The sequence below is a fragment of the Apteryx rowi genome, unplaced genomic scaffold (assembly GCF_003343035.1).
Source record: "Apteryx rowi isolate R43461 unplaced genomic scaffold, aptRow1 scaffold_39, whole genome shotgun sequence".
Classification (NCBI taxonomy): Eukaryota; Metazoa; Chordata; class Aves; order Apterygiformes; family Apterygidae; genus Apteryx; species Apteryx rowi.
Window position 1 is genome coordinate 2,225,172 of NW_020450418.1, and position 24,043 is coordinate 2,249,214.

The following is a 24,043-nucleotide window of genomic DNA, read 5'->3' on the forward strand; positions in this document are numbered from 1 at the left end:
CTTCCTTCTGTACATAAAGCCCCTGTTACAATTAAGCTGAAGAACCCATGAAACTCGTAGTCAAACTGATAAATAACCTGGGAACTCACTGGCACAAGATGTGGCTACCAACAATAAAACCACATTTAGAAAAAAGTTTAGAAAATGCTAATATCAAGAGTTAGAGAGCAGGAAATATTGAGGGAGGAAGTAAAGTCCGAGATGTTAAAATAAATGTACTGACATCGTGGTTTGATTCAAAACAGTGGACTATCTGTATATTCAAGGGTTACTTACACACATGTAGTTCAATTCCCATCACTCGGCATGCTGGGTTAGATCGCTGAGTCCTGCCTGTGATGGAAAGAAGGCAGAGACCTGGTGCAAAGGCTTTCTAAGGTCAAATCGGGCAAAGACCAAGGGCAGGGGCAAAGAGCACATCGAACAAGTAAAAGCTGAAATTGAGGACACAATATGGCATCGTGGGATTGGACTATTGTTAAAAATCTTGCTTTTGTCCTACACCTGCCAATTTACACATCAATCCGCTTCCTTGCCGGGCAGGAGGAGCGTCGCAAGGGTCTTTTCCAGAGCAGAGCTGTCACCTCTTTTAAACCACTGGGAGGTACAAACCCAATCTAAATGGGTTAGAAGGAAGGGAGAGGGGGGCTGTATTGTATGTTTGTGCCCTTCTCCTTCCATTGTCCCCTGGTAACCGGTCCATATTTACCACCTGCATTGATTTACCCATGTAAAGAAGAAAGATTTCATTCCGCCCCAATGAAATCAATGGAAGTTTTGCCATTGATTAAGAAAGGATGCCCTGCGAGAGGGGGAAAAGTTTTAGCCCTGCACTATTGTCACGTAACAGGAAAGAAATTATCCTCCTGTCTGCAAATACGTTTGCAGTTATCCATCCTGGATTGATTGAACATGGCTGGAAATTCAGGCTTCAGCCAGCAGGTGCTTGAAATGTTAGATCATGCTCTCAGTCTTGTCTTTTTGAAAAGTCAGGCATTTCCACGCAGCAATAAACATCCCATATGTTTTGATAGTTCAGGCAAATATAGGCAGCTCAAGTCTCAGGATGTGGACTTCAAAAAAAAATGCCTTCCACCTCTCACATTTTGGCTGCTGATAGTATGTGGCTGTTCTCTTACAATTTCCTTCCTGCACAGCAGCAATCACTAATTTTAGACTAGCTGACATGTAAGAGTAACATCGCAGGCTTGGAAACAGTTTGCTGCTTATAGAGAACAAACGTATCGCATCTTACTGGGTACCATACTGCTCTTTAAAGTTAAGTGACAGATGGCAGATCTCTTGAATTATTAAAAGGAAACAAGTAAAGCACACAACTGTTTTAGTTTGAAGGTATCTCGGAGTAAATGACAAAACTGATCAATTTATGCAACAGCTGTTAGAGAAAAGCATACAGTGCGTAGCAAAATTTGGAAGAAAGATTATAATCTCCAGGTTTATAGGTCCTACTGCAAAAAAATATTGTAGTAATAATAAAGTGGGTAATTCTAGATAGCCAATTACAGATAGCTCATTTACATTAGCTTTGTGGTTTTTAAGTCTTGCAAAAAATTGTTGAGTCTTGCTCCTACTATTGTACAGATTTTGAATTGATAATGTATAGTCAGATGAGCCTATTTCCTTTTCATGTGGTGATGATTAATGTCATTGTTACGAGATATGTTCCCTACAACATGCATAGCCAACTCAGTTACACAACTGCATAAAACATACAAACTCCTCGCTGAGCAAAAGCCACACATACGGGTGTGGAGTTCAGAGGCTCCTTTGTGCTACGGATTGTAAACGGAGACTCGAACCCATAGACCAGTATGAGCTGTTAATGCAACTCGTCTTTCAGAGCACCCCCTGGACGCACTGGAGCATTCTGTCCTGCGTGTCAGAGCCGACGGGAGTCACGCGCTCGTCGCGGGATGCCAGGCGAGGTAACACGCCGCTCGCGGCAGGCTGCCCGGGGATCTGCAGCTGGGTCGCTGAAGGTGTTCCTCCAGCAGTCGTTCTTCCACGCAGAGTTTCCACGCAGTGCTGCAGACCCCCCCACACACACACCGACTTTCCACTTCGGGTGGAACAAATACGCGGTTTATTCGTGGCGTTGCTGCGGTGCCTGAGAGTCCGGCTCAGGGGCCAGCGTTGGCGGTGACGAGCCGCAGGAAAAAGGCTCATCACCACCGAAGGGGTGGTGCGGCGAGCTGCCCCGGGGCAGCCGCGCGGTGACGGCTGTGCGGTGCCGCATTCGCGCCCCTTACCTCGTCCTCCCCCAGCTCCAGAGTACAAAAAGCCGGTCTTTGCTCTAACCCACGGGTGGGAAGAAAGGACTGGTAGAACAAACGTTATGGAGAACATTCTCCAATAGGACGCTCAGACATTTTACAGAGCATAGTAAACCTCTTCTGTGCTTATATTCCTTAAAAGCATTTTAGGTTGTTTCCTTAAAAAAAAAGTTTGGGTTTGTTAAGTGAAATAAGTGCTAGACACATAATCCAACCTCTCGCATTTCCAGCGAGTTCCTGGTTGCTTCGGGAACACTTGACGAGACCAGCTCTAACGTCCTGGGCAGACTTTTAAACGGTAAGATTTCAAGAGCGCTCGGCAGGAAGGAAACTCCTGTATTTCATTATCTGGGTTTCAAACGAACCCAGGTCCCCGGCATGTGCCTAACAAACACCGTTCCTCTGYGCCATGTCCCACTTCACGCAGACCAGCCGAGCTGAAACTCTGACAGGCTGTTATGATGTGAGGTGTGAGAAGACGATAAATCTTCAACCCAAAAGGCAGAATCTGTCCTGTGGCAAATTTAGACAGATGTTTTAAGGCAACAAGGTAGGCCAAGATGATGAAGGCTTGTTCTTGTCTGATGTATTTTTTGTTACTGAATGGGAGGGAAAATGAAATTTGGTTGCTCTGTCATACAGAAAAGATTTCTTTCCATGCTCTTGGCATCCACATCTGCTGTATGATATCTAAATCATCTTCAGTGTAGTGTCTGTTCATTGTAAGGGATCCCAAGATATTTTACGCAAATCAGTCAAAATATCTAAGGGATCATTTTATCCACCTCTAAAGGAAATCAGCTCCGGGCATGAAATGTTGCAAATATTTAACATGAGAATGATTTAGAATAATAATTGATGCATAATATATGTTGTAAGAATCACCTGCTGTGTATTTCAGTTCTTATAGGAATCCAAGTTTACATTCTTATGCTCGTGAGAATATAAGCTAAGTTTAAAATTACAGATCATTAATGATTTACTGGCCAAAGTGTTCCACTCACCCAAAATTATTTGGAGTCCATTAAGAAGGCGAATTTCCAATTCTGAGTTTTTTTCCAGTTCTGATGTTGGAAATCTCAAAGGGTGATATGTGCCATGGTCATAAAATAACATTTTTTATCACAATTAAAAAATTTCTTAAAATAATCTTCCAATGCTTTGTGGAAAACAGATCTTTATATCCACAGATTCTTCATTCATTGTTCTCAAGCAAGAGACCAACTCATCCGGGACCAACGTTTGTTCTTGAGCATTTTCACTAGACAGTGTTTTTTCCCATTGGTTTTCCAAAAGGGTATTTTGTTCCTCCTGTGCTGAATCGAATGCATTGTTTTGCCCACTCCTATTGTTGTTTAAAATTAGATTAATCTTTTCCAGCAGAAAAGCATGCTGCTCTGTTCCTTCAGCATTCCACAAGTAAGTAATGGGACTCGTATAATCCCTGAAGAAAACATTTGTCTCTGGTTCTGGAGCCAGTGTGTGGGGCTGTGTTTGGTAAATGTTGGCAGCTACATATCCCAGCGGGTTCCCGTCGGAAAGCTGAGGCTTGTAGTCGCTGACCGGTTCAGTGGCCGCGCTGCCAGCCGGCACGGAGCTCCGCAGGCACGCCGCCTTCTCGGGGACCGCCTTGCTGTGTTTCTTTCCGATGTCCACGATCTTGTATTCCTCGTGCACCGACATCTCCTCTATTTCCATAATCGTGGGATCGCTGTTATCCAAGAACGGCTCACTGAAACTGTTACGTGCGAATTCACTCTTTTCCTAGAAAAAAATAATGATTGTAAAAACAAACTGGCAGATTTTGCAAACGCGAGAGGTATCAGTAGAGTATCACAAGGAAGGAATGGGGTGGTGACAGTCCTCACTGACTCCTTGTCTTAGTCCTCCTCTCCTTCTCCCTCATCTAATCCCCTTCTGTAAAACCGGCTCCAGCGAGGCAGAAGAGAGAAGACGGGAGCCATCGTGCATGCCTCCCCGCTTCCGCACGCGGTTCAAGGGCAGCTGGGCGCAGCCGTTGCTACTGCACGATGTTTGCTTTGAGGCAAGGCCTAAAGACCTCAGCTAAGCTCAGCTTATGTGATGCACCTTTCAAACGCCAGAAAACGATTCCCCCCCTGGTGAGCGCCTGGTCCCCCAGGGCTGAGCCCTGCTCCCACCCAGCCTGCTTCTGCGCTCGCTCTGGACCCGCAGCGCGATGCCGACTGTCGCTGCCAGAAACCCCTTGGGCGCAGGGAGAATTTTCCCACTTAGAACTGGGCACGTTTGTTGCAGCTCTTGGCATCCTGTTGTTTTTTTTTAATCTACATATAGACAAGTGAAAACAAGCTGGGACATAATGTTGCAATTACCTGGAGCGACTTTATCACATTGCTGTTTTCCACGTGGGGAAAATCTTCAAGCAGCCACTTTGGCATTAGCGACACAATTATTGTGTTAATTCTTTACCAAAAAGAAAGAAAAAAACCCACAATGTTAGTCCATTTTATTAGTCACTTATTTGCTTGTTCTGAGTGAAACAGTCCCCAGACAAGGAGGGAGCGCTGCTCATGGCCTTTGCAGATGGCTTGGAAGCCTCGGTTTTACCCCCTCTTTGGGCAGGTTTCCCCATTCGAGCTTTAACCCACGCCCAGGAGATGCCCGGTGCTTGCAGGAGTGATGTGAACAAGCCTAACTCACTGGCTGCTATCCACATGTGAGCTTCTGTTTGCAAAAGAAGGTTTCTTACTCCCCCGTTTCAGTTAGCCAGGCTAAACCCAGGGGGCAAACTCTAGCTCTTCATCCTCCGATATTATTCCTCCAAGTTTGACCCACGGCGCGGGCTGAGCCTGGCTGCAGCTGGCATAGGGGCAGACTTTGCTCAGTGCAGAGTGCTCACCCTAAATATTACATTACATGGCTGCTGCAGAACAGGTACTGTTCCCCTCATAACAGGATTGGCTTTTGCCACTGCATTACCATCAAAAATCTAAAGCTTCATTTATCACACAGGCCTGGGAGCTAATTACTATGAGTAAAGCCCTTATACATACATGTATGTGAAAATCTTGCTAACCTGGGGAGGTGAACCAAACTAGGTACACAAACAAGAAGATCCATATATTGCCTGAACTGATGAGATCAAAAACACAGCATTACTGAAGACTGGTTTTTCTACAATCAAAGCTGCTGCAGAAATGAAAAATATTTTTTTGCAAGAAAGTTTAGTTTAGCTAAGCTCTGCTGATGTTATGGTGCACTGCTGAGTTCCTGAGGAAGTACGTGCTCTACGTTCATGCTGAAGTGCTCGTGTTTCACAATTACATCACCAGCAGAAAAATGAGACTGGGGTCCGGAAGCGAAAGAGACATCTTTCACTGATGGTGAGATGCCTCAACATCCTCGACCTCCAGGTCTTCTCCACCCTATTTCTCGTTTTATCAGGAACATCCAACAGACAGCCCCGTGTCACGGAGGTAATCATTTCCTATGGATTCATATCAGCAACAGCAACGGCTGAATCAATATTCCAGTTAAACGGAAAATAAAAACAGAAGGAAGAGTCATTTGTCATGCACACGCCGTTGTTCCGTGAGGTCCAAGGCCTCCAGCGGTGGCGAAGCAGGCGGGTAGGTCCCTGGGGAGGTGGCATCCGTGCGGGACACGTGGCTGGGGACAGCCCTCCTTTGGGCCACCAACAGGAACTGCCGCTGCCTGGGCTGCTGCTGGTGTCGCCCCCCAGGCTAAACCTGGGGACCTGCTCCGGCAGCGAGAAGGTGGGCGACAGCACCCCCTGGAGAGAGGGTGCCTCGTGAACTAGGTGTGAGCCAGTCTTTGGGAAAAAAACTATGGTAATCGTCTCCCTTTTTAGTTTTTCTGTTGCACTTCCCAATCTCTGCCTGTCTCTCAGGGTCCAGATGCGAGGGGCTGATCAGCGAACTGCACCAGAGACAGCTTCCTCTCCTGATTCAAAAGTAAGTAAACAAATCCCAGTATGAAAATTACCTAAAGAAGGTTAAGTATTTCCTCTCTTTCCTTTTTACTCCCTGATATCCATATAATAATATATCGCATGTCCCTAAGTCTGGCCTTTACAGAGGAATGATTGTTATGTTTCGTTCTTCAGACCTTATAGAAGATGCCTTTTGATGCAGCAGTGTGATTAATGGGTTAGGTTGCCCTCAATAAGAGCAGGTTGTGCTGAAAAGGACTGGTTTCTGTAATTAGTTTTAGGACATTCTGGAAGAAAGTTATTTGTTGGAAATAAGGAAAAAAAACTGTGAAGAAACCAATACCTTTTTCTAGCTGACTTTTTAAACATCAGAATTACAAAAACAACTGATAATACGATCACACTGACACCCAGTCCCAAAAAAACTCCAATGTCATCATCTGAAAAAGGATAAAAAGGAAAAGGTTAATTAGGCAGCTTTCATTTTGAGAAAGACATTTTTAGGAGGCCAAATCTTCAGTCACAAATGCAAGTAATTTTGCATGCGTGAATGTTCATGCTGAACTCCAGGAGGCTCGTTGCACATCTGTTGGTGTTGCTGTACACTTACATTTGTAAACCTAATGCCCTGCTGAACAAGCACTATTTATCTAAAAGTGAAGGCCACACATGCGCCTGGACCGGGCCCTGGAGGGGGTCTCTGGCTGGCCAGGCATGCCGAACAGCCCGTAGCGCTGGTGGTGAGCCCTGCTCCACTGGCTTACACGGCCCCGTAGTGACTTACCTAGTCGAGATCTTTGGAAAAACAGCCATTAGTGCTTAATTTGGCCATTTGCTTCACAGTTAATGAAGCAAAGCAATAACAAAACCAAAACAAAAACTGCTGTCCTGTGTATAGTTTGTACTCCGAGCCTTCGTGATGGCGGCAGGTGCCAAGGTCCTGCCCGGTTTTCGGTGTGCTGCCGAAATTTGCCGTATTTGCTTCTCTGGCCTGGCTGGACATATTGCCAGATTGACCTTTCAGTCAAGTAATTCTAAGAAGTGTGGTCATTGTGTTTAACCATTTCCTATAGAGTATCAGCTTCCAGAAATGCTTAGGTGTATTCTTAAGTTTACATTGGTTTTGCTTTTAACTACTGAAGCAAATCATAACATTATCTTTACCAGAAGATAGTCAAACCAGCAGCATAACTGAAATTAGAGCTATATGGGAACGTTTAAATGAGTCTCTGGCTCAGACTGCAAGGTCAAAAAAGCTTAGCCAACATAGCTACCTATGTGATCAGAAAACACTATCTTGTATTTTCCTTGGTTTCTTATCTCCTACTTGTTGTAATGTACATTTTATTATACATCTCTTAAGAAATCAAAACTTAAAGGTATAAATTGTGCAGGTTCCATCAACCGTGAGAGTACTGCAGCCTTTCTTGTCCTGTGGCTCGTTTCCCAGTCAAGTGAAACGTTGCTCTTCTGGCTCTGATCTCTCCAAAGTGCTATGGAGAGATCTTCCCCATAATTATATCACCAGACACTGCAGTCCCTGCTCTGGCTAAAGCTGCCGCTGCTGGTCAGGAAGAAACTCTTGCTTACCAAGTGTGAAATATTGTCTTCTTACCGTGGGTGCTGTCCGGGAACTGTTCCTCTGGAAAGACTTAAGCAGAGAGAGGAAAAAAAATGCCTGTAACTTCATTTAGAGAGCATACAGCAGGTGGAGTAGAAGCTATTATTTATCTTTATTTTGTTAATATTACTTAGAAATAACTAATGGTATAATGAGAAAAATAAAGCCCCCCAAAGTAATTAGTAACTCCAGATATTAGCTAGACTCCATATAACCTCCTATTCTCGGTGATATCATTAAACCAAATGTTGATGAAACCATGAAATAAATTATGAAAAAATCTCCCACATGCTTCCCTCCCCCAAGTACTTGGAACAAGAATTTAGTTTTCTCGATGAACTGTGGGTCATTTTTTCAAGCACAGCTATGGCTTATTTCCCAAAGTGTCCAAACCCCACAGGACTGAATTTTCCAGTAATGTCCTTTCGTCTGACTGGCTGAGCTGAGCAGGAATATACGCAGCTAAAGTGTCCACCATGGCAAGAAGCCTATTTTTGCTAAAATAAGCAGCAAGCTTTCTTTCCCGGTTATATGAAGCAATTCCCTTAGTGTGCCCCTGCTCTTAGAAAAGGCTCTGGGCCAAGGACGGTCTTTCAGCGAGGCCGGATTTTGCCCTGAACCCATAGAGAGTGAAGACTTTAGTAGAGTCACCCTTGCAAGTATAGCTTATGCTGCTGTAGTAAGCGGTAGCAAGGTAGCAAATTGCTAATACTGGAATATTTGGGAAGGAAAGAGTTGCAAGTGCAACTTTAGAAGTATAATGATCAAAAYACTTTCTGAAACCCCGCAACTGCATGCCTGAAAGCTCCTCCATATTCTTCAGTTGGACTGATTGTTTTGGGAAAAATATTGTTTCTTCCCATAAACCCCTCTCTGGTCCCAGTAGCGGGCCTTTGCCAGCAGGCTAGGGGTGAAGAGCGTGGCCCTCGCAGAATGGTGCCATCATGTGGCCCAAACCGTAATATCTGCAGGGAGACATGCACGGCAGCTAACCAAAAACCGCTGTTGCAAGCAGTCGGTCTGCTTGCCTGGGCCTTCCTTGAGGCCACCTCTCCCCTGCTCCCGAGGGAGGCATCTGCTCTGTTCGGTGGTCAAAGGCGGTGGAAAAGCACCGCTCCTGCGGCGTGCCCGGGCACTGCTCACCCTGCGGGACGCGAGAGCCTAACAAGGGCCTACGCTATTGTTTGCTTCGGAGCAGATGACTGAATATTTTTAAGCGGAGAATTGCTATTAATAAGAATAGCAGATAGTGTCATAGTCTACAAACAACCACAGAGCTTAAAGCCGGCTGAGACAACCAGGACTATCCAGCACAATGTCCTTCGCAATGCAGGCTGCCTGATTTCATCCAGTGATCTCTGCAACAGGCGTAATAATCCCTGGGTTTAGGCGGCTTCAGATGGAAATGAGTGAAAAACTTTTGGAATTCACAGGGCTTTAACAAGTATAAGAGCAGCTTTCAAAGCACAGAGCTTAGCTAAATGTGGAAACCCGCCTAGGAACTGAGTGGAACTGAGCACCGTTCCGGTGCTGTTTTGTGCCAGCTTTGTAAGGACCAAAGGAGAATGGCCTTCATTTCTTCATACAGCTATTCACAAGTCACCTTCGTCACCATTTTCAGAGGCCAAATGCAATTTCTTCCTCTCTGAGCTGTTCTGCCTATCCAGTATCGTAGATGTGCCAATGTCAGTCTGTGTCCCAGTGTCAAATTACGTTCCAAGGCACTAGGCTTTGACCTGAACTGACCTGGCTAATGCTACAGCTGCTTTAGCAAAACCTGTAACACAGTTCAGTCACAAAATAAGGGGAAAAAAAGACCACAGACAAGGTGCTGTTTCTGACCCTGTAGATTTGAGGCATGTACTTCTCCTAGCATAGCTCTTAGAGTTCAAGGATTTGAGCTTCCTGAATAGACTTTGTCTAGAGCACGAGCCGGCTCAGCTGGAGCGCTCCGCAGCCCTTACAAAGCACCTCTTGAGTACGCGGGATGGTGGAAGGAAAGTGTTTGAGTAAATTATTCAGTAGTCTTGGGATTAAGCAGTTAGTGCGTGTGTCCGTGCACAAGTATGTATCACCGGCACATTTAACTTGCATAAATTAAAAATTGTAATATAAATACAGTAATGCCCTATTGATGATGAATGGGATTTAATCTGTATAATGAAGATAAAGAAAGAGGTTCAAACTGTGGGGGTTAAGTTGGAGGATTTTATTCTGGGTGTAAGATGTTGGTCGTGCTAGTGCTTTTGAAGCATTTTAAACCCCTTGTCACAGGTATGAGCTTCAATCGTTGCCTTCCATACCAGGCCTACCCTGATCTAGAAACCTAGGTCCTACCTAAACCCCGCTGGGACCCAGAAACCAGGCAGAGACCTACCCAGGTCTCTTTGGGGCCTGCTCCTCAGATGTATTTTGGCTAACGGCTAACCGTCAAGGTTATAGGATCCTCTTTTTGACACATCTAGCTCTTCTCCTTTCAGCGCAGAGGGACCTCTGGTGCCGAGATTTAAGCCTTGGATTCCACTTCAGGGCCAGGACTCAAACTAGGCATCCTGTCACCAGAGCTGAAGGTGCCTAAACCCAGATCTGCCCTTAGACTGCCACCCTGAAAGCTGTCCGTTTGTCTTTGAGGAGAACRGCTAACAGCCAGAGCTAACAGATGGCCCTTAACAGCCAAGGATCAACTGACCGGGAACATTTACTGGATGTTGTTTCCATTGCTTGGACAAAATGGAATAACCGCCACGCTCAAAACTAAGAGAGGTCCTAGCCAGAAAGACAGAGACAGTTTGTCGCAGGGAAAGTATGTGAACACCTTCAAATAATAAAATTGTATTCACACCACCGAGACAGCGATTTTGTGGACTAATGACATCCTAAGGTGTTAATGTTGCCTGCAGCTACAGTGGGCTCAGGGCAAAAAAAAGGCGCTATAAATTTGTTCCTGGGGAACACGTGCCATCGACATTAACCTCACGTCAGAGGAGCTTCTTTGTTCGTCCGGACGGACAATTGGACTGGGGTTTGGTGGACACCCTGTGCAGAGTCCACACATGCACAGGTTTTCTCTGCAGTGTGGTGTCCATGGAAGAGATATTGTGGTGCTGGGAGGTGGCCTTAGCACTCAGAGGTTTTGAGCTGTGAATGGCTTGTCCTGGTTTACCCAGGCAAGGACCACGAGCAGGACGGAATAGTTCAATAATCTCAGTACGTCCAGCCCTCGAGGACGATAAAAGCCAACGCACACAGTGCCCTGCAAAGAAGTGCAGGACATGCCTTCCAGGTGATCAAGGTAGATGCTGGAGGTGATGCACAGCTCTTATTTTCCTTTATAAATTGGCCCATGCTACATCCTACCTAAAATAGCTTCCAGAACTGAAGCCTGCCTAGTTCCTGCTCTAGATAAGAAAGGAAAAGTTATGGCTTGGCCAGTTGCTCTCTATAAAAGCTATGTCTTGTTTTCTTATGAGATTTTATTGCCAAATGTGACAAAGAAGAAGCAACCTGATCTTTTTCATCACAGAAAGGGAGATTGATGACTCCATTGGCATATTTTGTAGAGTGAATCTCATGTTCATCAGAGATCTCTGTGCAGGAGCAACAAAGCATATCGACTAGAGAAGGCTTTCATACAGAGGTGTCGATAAAATCTGTATTGACACGTCCTGCAGTCAAGAGGTTTCCTTCYAGAGCCCTGCTTTTCTCTGTGGTCCATGTCAGGCAGGAGAAAATTGGTGGGTTTTACCTCTTTTTTCTAAAACTAAATAACTATACAAAAGTAGCAAACTGTGGGAATATCAAGAATGAAGCAGCAAGCTGAACTTTGCAGCCTCCCCACAGCAAGCAGCAATTTCTCCACACCACTGTGCTTACCTTGGCCAGAGCACGGTTTGCTTACGCCATCTGGGTAGACTGCGTATACCGACACGTTGATACGGCTTCCCGCTGCTGCCTCTTCTGGAAAGAAGCAACATTTGCTTTTAAAATGTATTTGCAAACTGCCGTTAACGCTATAGACTGTCTCAAGCACATCTTCAAGGAGCAGTGGAAGGAGAGGGAAGTCCAGGGGAAGCTGTAGTGGGGCGGGAGAGCTCTCCAGCTCCAGGCGGAGGACGAGCCTGCTGCACTCCTTCCCTCCGTCTGGAAAATCAGCAACGCCGAAGCGGCCACGGGGCTCCCTGCGGGTCACTGTGGTGGGTCTACGTGGGGCACGTTGCACCCACAGAACGGCGCAGGGTGCCGTGGAGGGTGCCGGGACGTGGCCAGGCTTCGCCGTGAGCATTAGTGAGTTCGTGTCTGCTCAGTGCTTTTGAGACAGTAATAAAGAAAACTACAAACCCCAACTCCTGAGCTAGCGCTGATGATGAACGCTATGTCTGCTCAGAGGCTCTGAAGAAAAGCCGTGGTATGGTCTATGGGATGGGAAAATTTAAGTCCTATACCCTTGTGCCAGGTGTAAGGAAACTCCTTTCCGTGCCCGGCCTATTCTGTGGCCAGGACCTGTTCATCAGGACTCGTCGGTGGGTGCTTTACTTCATGGTCGCTGCTAATGTGACACCCATTCAGCAGCCAAACAAATATTTTGTGCCTAGTGCAGATACTGTTTCCTGTTTTAATTTGGCTCCACATCTTCCGTCTGTCAGTAGAGGATCTTCTTGCAAACGGACCCAGCTAAGTCTCACTATGGACTGATTTGGAAGGGAGCTCTACTATGTGCAGTTACCAAAACCATGTGTGGAAGAGCAAAAGCCCAGCCAAGTAACAGCTAGGAAGCACCCGAAAGGCAATAAACACCCRGAATTAATATGTGAGGACGAGGAACTGAACGGGACAAGCTGAGAGCTTTACGCTGCTAGACTCAAAAGCTGGGGCAGTAAGGACCACGGCCTTGCATCTCTGGACATTGCGGGGAGAGGAAATGTGCTACGGCAAAGCCTTGCTGCATCGGGTATTCTGCCTGCTCTCTCTCCATCCTCAAATGCACACGTCTCTCTCCTGCGCTCGCCCTCCCATGGGTCCAGCTTGGCTTCACACCAAACCGCCTCATTTGTCCTTTCCTTCTCCATCCTTTCTCTCCCGGGGGCTTCCCGTGTGGGACCACGTCCCGCTGATCCTCATGTGTTTTGTATCACGTCCCTCTCTCGTGCTCCCTAAGGGCTCTTCCCAGCCCCAGGCTCCAAAACCAAGGGGGCGGGGGCTCAATTTCAAACGAAACTTTGGCTTTACAGTATTTTTTGGCTTTATAATATTTTTGGTCAACCACACCAAACGGCAAAAGGACTCCTGGAATATCTTACCCTGGATGTACGCGAGTGTGTCCTGCTTTGGGACTTTCTCCCAAAAAAACTGGTGCTCCTGGCTGTATGGAGCTGCTGACAGACATTCCAGGATGAACCACTGCAGGGTCTTTGCGCCGCGCCGCGGGCGCTGCCACGTCACGGCCACCCGGCTCCGGTCCTCGCGCCGGACCTCCACGGCGGCAGGGGCCGGGAACTCTGCAAACACAGATCGCGGGAACGCTCTTACTGGGAGCAGAAGACTTGCAAAGGTCGGCTACACAGGGACAAAACTGAGTCTTTCCTGGAAGCGTTTAAGAACTGAAAAGGGAAAAAGGAATTCTAGAACACGGAGATGCACACACTCACACATTTGTATATATATATATATATATGCACGCCTCAAAAGCACGTTCAGCTTCGCTGCATTTCTTCTGTCTGAAATGTTTCACCTGTCATTTTTTACAAGAAACACCTATGATTCTGATAAGTACGAAAGATTAGAGAATCTTTTCCACCTTATTTACATTGCGAAGTTTCTTTTTACGCACAGGCACTGTTTGTCTTTAATTTGAGCGGGACTTTCCCCTCCCCTTGCTCAGTAGAAGAGACGTTTTCAAAAATAGGAAAGTGTGGTTGTGGGGAAAACCACAGCCTGTGGCACAGGGCACCCAAGGTAGCCCAGCACCTGGTTCCCTCCCCGTTTYGAGGCGCTCGCTCGACGCTGGCAGGGGCAGCGGGAGCCTTTGCTGCGAGCGCCGAGCACGACGGCGGCGCGCCGCAGCCAACGCGGGCAGCGCACCGCTTATTCCTAAACTCGCTGCCGCAACCTGCAAACGCCTGAAATACGCAGCGGYGGACCATCTGCAGGGCGAGGATGCGGCGTTCCCGTGGGAAAGGGCGGCGGGCAGAGCTTCGCGGGGGCTTTCCCCTTGCTTTACACCGATGCACGCGCGAGATATAATTTCTTTTTTTCTCCCCCAATTCTGATAAAACCTGATCTCTGTCAAGGCCAGAACCGGCGTGTGCAAAATCCCACCTTTGTCCCCGGCGGGGTGGCGGGAGACGGTGACGCTGGCGGGGCTGGAGGCGCCCTTGGAGTTGTGAGCGGTCACGTGCAGAGCGCGGACGCCCGGGGGCACCAGGAGGCGGCAGGCGGTGGCGGAGGTGTTGCAGAGGGGCAGCGCTGCTGCCCGGCCCTGCGCGGACACGGCGTAGCCCAGGATCTTCCCGCGGGCCGCGCGGGGCGGCAGCGGCTGCGGACAGCGGAGAGAAGCACCCCGTGGAGCCGGGGATGGGGCGCTCGCGTCCCGCGCGTCCCCCCAGCGCCCCGGCCAGCGCGGGGGCTGCAAAAGCATCGCCGGGACCCTGTTCCCGCCTCCTTGGGAAAAGCGGCTCGGGACGGCTTAAGCGCAGGCGGCATTGCCCTCCGCTTCCTCTTTGCAGCCGCTGGTGGCAGCAGGGCTGGCGCAAGCGAGGACGTCACCGGCGCCGCCAGAGCAGGGCCTTACCTTGATCAAGACCGTCACCTCGTGGCTGCCGTTCGGGAAGACCGGGCCCAGGCGCCGCCACACGTCCGGCACCGCAGTGGGGGCTGTTTTTGGAGAAAGCGCAGGAAATGCGCCTGCGGCTCCCGGCATCCCGCCTGGGATGGCCCCGAGTCGCCGGGATGCCTCGGCACAGCGCGCGACCGCATGCAACTGCCGTGAACCTGCAACGGTGCAGGCAGCCCCGCGCGGGGCCGGCGACAACCGTCCACCTAACGCGCCGAGTTTGCATTTCTCCCTTTCCGCCGCTGGCTGACGGGGGCGGCGGTGGTGGCGAATTGCCGACGCGCGGTTTTACCGGCGGGAGAGGAAATGCCCCAGACTGCAAACGGCGCTTTTCGTCGCCCAAGAACAACATCAGCAGCCRCGCGGCGGGGACGGGGCAGAGCCGCGCGGGGCTGCGGAGGGGCGCCGTGCCCGGCGGGACACGGGCTGCCGCTCCGCGCCTCGCCTGCCCCTCGCACGCCTCTTGCAACTCAGTTAATCCAGGGAGAAATCACCCGTTTGGGCCATGCAAAGGGCTGGTTGCACCCAGTCCTGCCCCAGTGCAAAACGGCCCCAGGRCGGCATTTTCGGGTGCAGACCGGCTCCCCCGGGGGATGCAAGGAGGAAGACGCCRCACTTACCCGCCTCGGGGGTGGTGTAGAGGAAGGGGCTGCTCCAGGCGCTCCAGGGGCTGCCGGCAGCAYGGAGCTGGCACCTCACCTGGAACTCGTAGCCAGTATCGCTGTCCAGGGCGTAGCGCGTGCGGAGCCCCGGCCCCCCGGCCCATGCGCGCACCTGCAAGGGAAGCACCGCCGCGATGCCGCGTGCTGCACCGCGCCGGCAGCCAGCGAGCCCCAGCGGTGGCAGCGGCCGGCCGGTCTCAGTGGGCAGCCAGGCCGTTTTGCCCTGAGCCCCGACGCGCTCGTYGCGCCTTGGCGCGTGGGAGCCGCCGGGGAGAGAGCGCCCGCCGTCCCCCGGGAGGGAGCAGCCGCGGCGGCGGTGGGAGCAGCACGGGGAGGACAGGGCCGTCTCACGTGCCACGCCGGGGCGCCCGCCGCTCGGTATCGCTCCTCGCAGCGCACGTTCTCCTTCCGCGTCCGCTTCTCCCAGCGGATGAGGGTGGTCGGCGGTGAGGCCTCCGTCGTCTCCACGCCGGTGATGACGGGCAGAGCGGGGATGACTGCGGGAAAGAGCGAGAGCGGTGAGCCTGCTCCTAGCCGGCCCGCCGAAAGCAAGCCGGAACAGGCTGCCGCTCGGCGCCGCTGCAATGCTCCCTCGGTCGGAGCAGAGCCGTTAGCCTGCGCAGACGTGCGCCTGGGCTTCAGAGCTGAAGAAACGTTATCAGCTCAAAAACCACGGTGCAATGCTGCTGCCCGCCGGCAATAACTTGGTCCGAACTGGCTCTACGGCATCGTTGCCGCTCGCCGCAAACGGCACGGGCAAAGCAAAGCCGGGGGGCTCTCCCGGGGCGAACAGGCGCAGCGAGCGCTGGCTGGCCCTGCCCGCGCGTGCGCTGCGGCATTTACGCTTAATTCCGAGGAATACAGCAAAAGGGCGGCACGTACCTAGCTGCTGCAGGTCGAGGCGGCRCTGGGGCGAGCGGGCCGTGCCCAGCTGGTTGCTGGCCTGCAGCCAGGCGGAGTAGCGGCTGCCGCCGCGCAGGGCGCTCAGCGGCACGGCGAGGGCCGGCGCCGCGGCGAACACCGCCTCCTCCTCCGTCTGCACGCTGCGAGCAAAGCGCCCCGGTGAGAGCGGCCCCGGCAGCCCGGCCCGCGGCCCCCGCCGGCCCTACGTCCRGCACCGTCCCCTCGTTATCAAACTCGGCCCTGCGATGGTTTTCGGTGACGCRCGGCGCTTTGGTGTCGCGCCCGTGCCGGGGTGACCGTGCTGCCAAAACGGCTGCTGCGCCGGGTGCAAATCCTGCCCCACGTCCGGCCTGGCAGCGAGCGCTTACCCTGCGAGACTGACACACAGTCATTCCCAAAGCCGGAGTTTTTTACCCTTAAAGCGAACTAGAAAGCTATTTTCTTTGGTTCATGACCTATCTGCATTTTCACTACAGAAAGGGAACTTTCTCAGTTATTTCTGGTTGCAAAATTCAAAATTCGAACGTAGCTCYGCCAACTAAGCTTCTTGGGCATTCGGTTAATCATTTCTTTTCATGAAAACCTACACACTACCGGATTTAATGCGTTCGCTTCGACAGTGAGTCAGATTAATCGTAAAAGTCTTCTGTCACAGGGGCTTTGGCACGCGGCACAGCACGAGCATCCCGGCTGGGACGCGGAGGATACGGGCACACCGAGCGCAGCGCGTACGGGGGCCCGAGGTGGAGGGGTTTGTATCCTGGGATGGAGTTCAGCGTTCCTGCCTTGGCTCTGTGCCGAGCAGCGCTCGCTCTCCGGGCCGGCCYAGGGCTGCACCCGCACACGTGGCCGGAGCGATGCAGGATCGGGTCGGGCCACCGCGCGGAAATCACCTTCCGGCTTGTGTCCTCGATTCCGCTTTGGTGCAAGGTTTGCTCGGGAAGGGACAGCGCGGAGCCGACGGGACCGCTCCGGCGGACTGCAACGCCAAAGCCGGGCGAAGCGGGGCGAAGCGAGCGCCGGCCCCGCGTGCTCGCTCAGCGCACCCGGCCCGAGACGGGCGTTTCGGAAAGCGCAACTAGGGCACGGGGCCCGTTTCCAGGCACCCGAAGTAGAGCAGCCCCGTCCCCGCCTCGGTTTGTGGCTGCCGCTGCCCCGACCACACGTTTCGCCCCGGCTCTTCGGGTTCCCAGGTCCCAGCGCTTGCCCCCAGCCTGACCCAGTTTTGCCTCCCACGCCGCCGCCGCCGCGGGTGCCGCTCACCTCCGCAGGTGGAGGGCGTAGCGGGTGGGCAGGAGGGTGGGCTTGCCCGCGTCCCACGTGCACGCCAGCCGCTCCGAGTGCTCGTGCACGGCGCAGCTGAGGTTGCTCGGGCTCTCCGGCGGGTCTGTGGAGAGAGCAAGGCTGGGGGAAGGAAGGGGCGCCACGGAGGCTGCCCCGGGCCCCGGGAACGCCGCGCCGGGCCGCGGGACGCATTCGCGAAACCGGGAGGAGGACGAGCTTTGCGCCGCGGCACGACRCGCAAAGCCGCGCGAGCTGCGCGTCGCCAGGCAGGCTGCAAAAACCTCCCCGCAAAGCAACATCCCGCATCCGGAGCCGCGAGCGCCGCGGGAGAGCGGCGGCATCCCACCCGTCCCCCGAGGGGCAGGGGCTGCGGAAGGGCCCCGTGCCCGCGCGGCGCCCGCTTACACCCGGCTAAGACTTGGGTGCCGCACACCAGCTCCTTCTTGTCGCTGTTGGGACACCTGGCCACGCAGGTGACGATCCAGTTGGGCACCCGCAGGTCCTGCAGCCGGAGCTGGAAGGTGGTGCTGTTCACCGGGCGCAGGACGCCGGCGGCCGGCGTGTAGTTGAGGAGGATGGTGTAGGCRGCCCGCTGGCAGCGCAGCGTGGAGAGGCAGTTGATGGAGATGTTGCAGCCCATGGGCACCACCGCGGCGGGCTCTATCCACACGTGGCCGGAGCACTTTATGGTGGTGACGCCTGCGCCCACACCGGGAGGTTAAAACCGAGCGGAGAAGGCAATCCCCAAAGGGAAAAACGCCGCTTTGCACTGGCTAAATTGCTTTTTTCCCGGGCGCTGCGGGAGCATCCCGCTGCTCCTGCTCGCTCCCGTCTCCGGGTCGATCCGCGAGAGCCGGATGCGGGGCCAGGCGCCGCGGGCACGCGTGGCCGTGCAGGTCGCGCAGCGGCACAGGCACCCGTCCCCCCTCGCTTCCCCCTCCGTGCGCGGGTAAATCCCCCCGCGCCGCCGGGAACGGCCCCTGCGCGCGGTGACTCATCCCCGCGGAGAGGAAACATCGAGTTTCACCGATCTGAACTTTTGCTCTGATGCTCAGATGAGCGCGGGGGAAATAACCCGCAGTCTCGAGAGCCGGGGCGCTGCCGTCCCCGCGGGCCGCGGAGGCGCGGGCGCCCTTTGCCATCAGATTAGAGCCCGGCRCCCGGCGTATCGGGCTCCATCTGCTCTTCCCGGAAAGGGCGCAGCCGCCTTGGGGCCTCCGTGCAGCAGGCGCGCAGCAGCCGGCACGGAGAGCGTTTTTGCAGCTGGTAAAAATCCCGGAGCGGGGTATCGAGCTCCGGGGCCGCCTGCTCCGAGCGCAGGCATCGCCCCGCGCGGACGCCGCGGACGCTTACCCCGGGGCAGAAAGCCGAGCAGGACGTGGAGCACCAGCGCCGCGCCGGGTCCCGCCATGGCCTGGGCTGCGGGTGCCGCCGGCGGGTGGCATAGCCCCTGCGGGAAACGAAAGGGCCGTGAGTCCTTCGCGCGGGAAACAACGCGAGCCGGCGGCTGGCTTCCCAGCACGACGCCGCCGAGACGCCCGTGCCGGCGGCCCTGGTGGAGCCCGTCCTGCCCGGCACGGCACGGCACGGCACGGCCGTGGCTGGCGTACGGGGCTCCCAGCGTTTTGGGTGAAAAGCACCAGGGYAGGAAGATGCGGGACCTTGCTACCAGCTGCAACCCGGACACTGTCCCTCCGGCACGAGCCGCCTTCGGAAAACCCTTCCTTCGGGAAGAGGAACTCGGAGGGACCAGCCCTCCCGCCCCAGCCTCTCCCGCAGGCACCCCGCGGCCCCGAAAACGCCGTTTGCGGCTCACAAAAGCGCTCCGCGGGCTGAGGCGCCTCCGGATCTCYGGAGCGCGACGCGGAAGAGCCGGCGGCCACGGGAGCCGTTGCTCGAGTCCTTCCTGGGGAAGTCTCGGGCTGGGCACCCACACTCGGTTTTGAGCGTTGTGGGTGTGAATTTTCGCGAGGCGAGCAGCTGCTGGTAGCATCCGCAGCGACCGCAGGTTTCGCAGCCCGTCGCCCCGCGGTTTGGAGAGCTYCGCCGGGCCCTGCGACGCGGGGAGACCTCTTCCACCTTCTCCTCCCGCTGGTCCTCCTCCAAAGGGTCTAGCGAGGTGGGAAGGGGGCAATCGCGCCTCTGCCGCGGAAGGGAAAAGGGGGTCTATGAGGCCGTGAGGACCACCTTCACGGAGGGTCGYGCAGACGCGGGAGGCCAGCACGCCCGCAGAGGGGTGAGCCAAGGCTGGGGTCCGATCATACACCGAAATAAAGTCCGGCCTCACAGATCCTTTTTGCGAGCCCGGGTTGAATTTTTGGGCTTGTCGCAGTTTTCTGATTCTTCGGCACACCTCTAGTTTTCATATCCGTCAAATATCTCCCGTCCTTTGCTCGTAGGTACATGAAGACTTAGGCTCATGCGGTTTTTGGTAAGCCCACGCATCGCTGTGCCTGCCAAGAGGGGCACGAAGGAGGATTTGGGGAGCTACAGGCCAGACGGCCTCACCTCAGTCCCAGGGAGGGTGAAGGAGCAACGAATCCTGGATACCACTTCCAAACGCACGAAGGACAAGAAGGTGATGGGGAGCAGTCAGCACGGGTTTCCGAAGGGGAAATCGTGCTTAGCCAACCCGACAGCAGTGGATGATGTCTATCTTGACCATAGCACGGCTTTTGAGCCAGGCTCCCAGAACACCCTCCCGGACAAGCTGATGAAGTACGGGCTGGATAGGTGGGCACTGAGGTGGGCTGGGAGCCGGCTCAGCTGCCGGGCTCGAAGGGTTGCGATCAGCCGCCCGCAGTCCAGCTGGAGGCCGCTCGCTGGCGGCGCACCCCAGGGCCAACGCCGGCTCCGGCGCCGCTCAACCTCTTCGTTATCGCCTGGACGCCGGGGCGGAGAGCACCCTCAGCCAGTCTGCTGACGACACCGAACCCACAGGAGGGGCTGATACGCCGGGCGGGTGTGCTGCCGGACCTGCCGGAGCGAGTCCAGCAAGGGGCCACGAAGGTGGTGAAGGGGCTGGAGCCTCCGACATACGGAGCCGCCGGCCGTTTTCGCAAAGCCTCCTCCAGCTGCGGGCGTCCTGCCCCTCGCCCAGCCAAGCCACGGCTCCTGCCGGCAGCGCTCGTCTCCGGCGCTGCAGCCCCGGATCCCCGCGCGGCCTCTCCCACTCTTCCCCAGGAGGCTCCCAGGGTCTCACCCGGGTTCTTCCGCACCCGCTTCACCTCCCTCCCCTGCCTGTCCCGCGTCGCCGGCGAGGGGGGAAGCCCTGCCGCTGCCCCGCGACGTTCACCTTAGCTTTACGCCTCGGCTCAACGCACGAGCTTCTGCAGAAGGGTCCCAAAGAGCTGCCTCCGATTTCCCTTAAGCCACTAACAGGAAAAACACCCGCACGCAAAATCTCCTGTGCGAAGAGGCAGGTTTGGGCACGGCGGATGCGCTGCAGAGGCTTCGGGGTAGCGCCGGACACCCCGAGCCGCCACGTGCCGGCTAGCAGCCCGAGCCCGCAGCGCCGCGCTCCTTCCCGCGTTGCCCTYGTCGCGTGCACGGGATGTTTGGGATTTGGGCGAGCTGCCCGGCCGCGAGGCTTCCGCAAGGCAAAGCAAGCAAAGGGAGACGAGCCCCGAAGGGCGGGCGGCCGCCGGTCGCGGGCTGTGCCAAAGCCGCGAGCCGGGCGCAGCGGGGCTCTTCCCGCCGCCGCCGGCACCGCTGCTCCGGGATGTCCTCCGCCGCGAAGCCCGGTGGCGCTTGCAAAGCTCCTGGCTAAACGGACGCAAAGCAGGGAAAGAAGCGGGGAAGAGCAAGCGATGCTCCGCACGGCGGGAATCGGGCGCTCCTTACGGAATGGCCTGGCAGGAGCGCGCCGGCGGGCGGGAAGGGGCCGCGTTACCTTGCCGCGCTCAGGCCATGGTGCYGCCGTCCCCGTGCCTGCGCCGGTGCTGCCGCTGCCTCGCCGCTTCCTCGTCCGCCGGCGGCGTCGGCAGCCGTCAGCAGCCCTGACCCAGATAGCTGCCGGCRGCGCCGGAGACGAGCGAGCGGCGAGTTTCCAGTTTGAGTCACTCCATGGGAAAACCCAGCGCCCCTTAAAGAAACAGGCGCCTCTCTCTTTTCTTTCTTCTTCTCTCTTTTTTTTTTCTTTTTAATCTTCTTTTTAGGTTATTATAAAGTTATTAGTCATCCTGGCAGATTTAAATAAGTGCCGTGCGAAGCTCTACGTTATCTGCGCATCACATCGCGGTACGTGACAGCGATCCGCCGGAGCAGCCCTCGCCGCCCGGGGCGGGCTAGGCTTAACTCAGATAACGAAAGAATGCTTTTTGCCAACTCTTTTTTCCTCGTGTTCAGACGGAACTGCCTGTGTTTCGGTTTGTGCCCGTTGCCTCGCGTCCTGTCGCTGGGCACCACTGAAAAGAGTCTGGCCCCATCCTCTCGACACCCTCCCTTCAGATACTTGTACACGTTGATAAGATCTCCTCTCAGCCTTCTCTTCTCCAAGCTAAACAGGCCCAGCTCTCTCAGCCTTTCCTCATAAGAGAGATGCTCCAGTCCCCTAATCATCTTAGTAGCCCTTCGCTGGACTTGCTCCGGTAGTGCCACGTCCCTCTTGTACTGGGGAGCCCAGAACTGGACGCAGGACTCCAGATGTGGCCTCACCAGGGCTGAGTAGAGGGGGAGAATCACCTCCCTCGACCTGCTGGCAACACTCTTCCTGATGCACCCCAGGATACCATTGGCCTTCTTGGCCACAAGGGCACATTGCTGCCTCATGCTTAACTTGGTGTCCACCAGCACTCCCAGGTCCTTCTCAGCAGAGCTGCTTTCCAGCAGGTCAACCCCCAACCTGTCCTGGTGCATGGGGTTATTCCTCCCCAGGTGCAGGACCCTGCACTTSCCTTTGTTGAACTTCAGGAGGTTCCTCTCTGCCCACCTCTCCAGCCTGTCCASGTCTCTCTGAATGRCAGCACAGCCCTCTGGAGTATCGGCTACTCCTCCCAGTTTGGTATCATCAGCAAACTTGCTGAGGGTGCACTCTGTGCCTTCATCCAGGTCASTGATGAAGAAGYTGAACAAGACTGGACCCAGTACTGACCCCTGGGGGACACCGCTAGCTACAGGCCTCCGCCTGGACTCTGCACCGCTGATCACAACTCTCTGAGCTCTGCCGTTCAGCCAGGTCTCAAGCCACCTCACTGTCCACTCATCCAGCCCACACTAACTGAGTTTGCATTTGAGGATGCTATGGGAGACRGTGTCCAAAGCCTTGCTGAAGTCAAGGCAGACACCATCCACTGCTCCCCCTCATCTACCCCGCCAAACTCCTGCCTGAGCAGGTGTCCCCACCCCGGCGCGTTGGCTTCCTCCCGCCGGGGCCAGGCTGAAGGCTCGGTGCCGGCAGAGCTGCTCGCCCAGCAGCGCCCGCGTCCGCACGGGGCACCCGCCGCGCGCAGGGGGTTGGGGCAGCCCCGGGGACCTCCGGCGCCCCGCGCGCGCCTCCTCTCCCGCGCGCCACTTCCCGGCGCCGCGCGGCCGCCCACTCGCCGGCGATTGCATCGCGCGGAGACTTCCTGCGCCCCGGGGCGGCATCGCCCTGCCCCGCGCCACGCAAAAAGCAGGTTTCGTCCCCTCCAAACTCAACCGGCAACCGGCGCCCGCCGCTTCGGGGACAGAAGTTCGAGGGAGAGCAGGGCGGGAGACGGGGGGCGGCCGGGAGAAGCCCTTGCCCCGGCTTGGGGCTCCCCACGAGCTGCACCGCAGGCAGCGGGAGAGGGCTGGAGCCACCGCGCGGCCGCGGCAGGGCTCGCCAAGGCCCCGCCGGCTTTTCCGCCCGCGCCGCTGCCGTCCCTGCTGCTTCCCTGCAGCTGTCAGCGCTGCTAAGCCTCAGGAGCGGCTTGAACCAGAAAATAGGTCAGATGGGATGAACGCAGCACACGGCGTGGTGCGCACACACACACACACACACACAGAGCACAGCGTGCGCACAGCACGGTGCAGAGCACACACAGCGCAGCGCATCTGCATGCGCATACATGGCGCAGCGCATGGTACACGCAGCACGGTGCAGAGCACACACGCAGCACGGTGCATGCTACATACACAGCACGGTGCGCGCGCACACAGCCTGGTGCATGCACATGCAGCACGGTGCATGGCACACACAGAGCACATGGCATGCACACACACACAACCTAGTTCATGCACACACACACAGAGCACAGTGCACGGCACACACACTGCACACAGCATGCACACACACACAGAGCGCGGTGCACGGCACACACGCAGCATGCAGCACGGCAGTGCCGCGCGGCAAGCGGGTGCCGCTGGGAGGGCCAGCTAGAGCAGGAGGCGTGCTGCTGCTCCGGCCCTGCAACGCCAGCAGCGACACCGGCGCCGGCCCCAGCCTCCGGCAGCTGCTGCCTGCCCTGTTTCAGTCCCGTCTCTCCCCTTCCTGCTCCGCCGCCACCTCGCACCCCCGCGCAGCCAATGCCCCCTGCAATGCCCCCGTGTAGCGCCCCA

The 24,043-nt window shown here is 55.0% G+C and overlaps 1 protein-coding gene across 1 annotated transcript; it reads right to left on the reverse strand.

Moving 5' to 3' along the window:
• Nucleotides 1-923: 923 nt before the first annotated feature.
• IL23R (interleukin 23 receptor) lies at nt 924-20,189 on the reverse strand. Its single transcript, XM_026074487.1, has 16 exons — nt 20,157-20,189; nt 19,595-19,666; nt 18,878-18,974; nt 17,930-18,223; nt 17,504-17,627; nt 16,220-16,380; nt 15,689-15,834; nt 15,296-15,449; nt 14,634-14,716; nt 14,162-14,378; nt 13,144-13,341; nt 11,720-11,803; nt 7,841-7,876; nt 6,569-6,665; nt 4,646-4,736; nt 924-4,058 (listed from the first exon to the last, which is right to left on the reverse strand). The coding sequence occupies exons 1-16, from the start codon at nt 20,187-20,189 to the stop codon at nt 3,435-3,437; spliced, it is 2,511 nt and encodes an 836-aa protein (XP_025930272.1). The 3' UTR covers nt 924-3,434.
• Between the last annotated feature and the right edge of the window lie 3,854 nt (nt 20,190-24,043).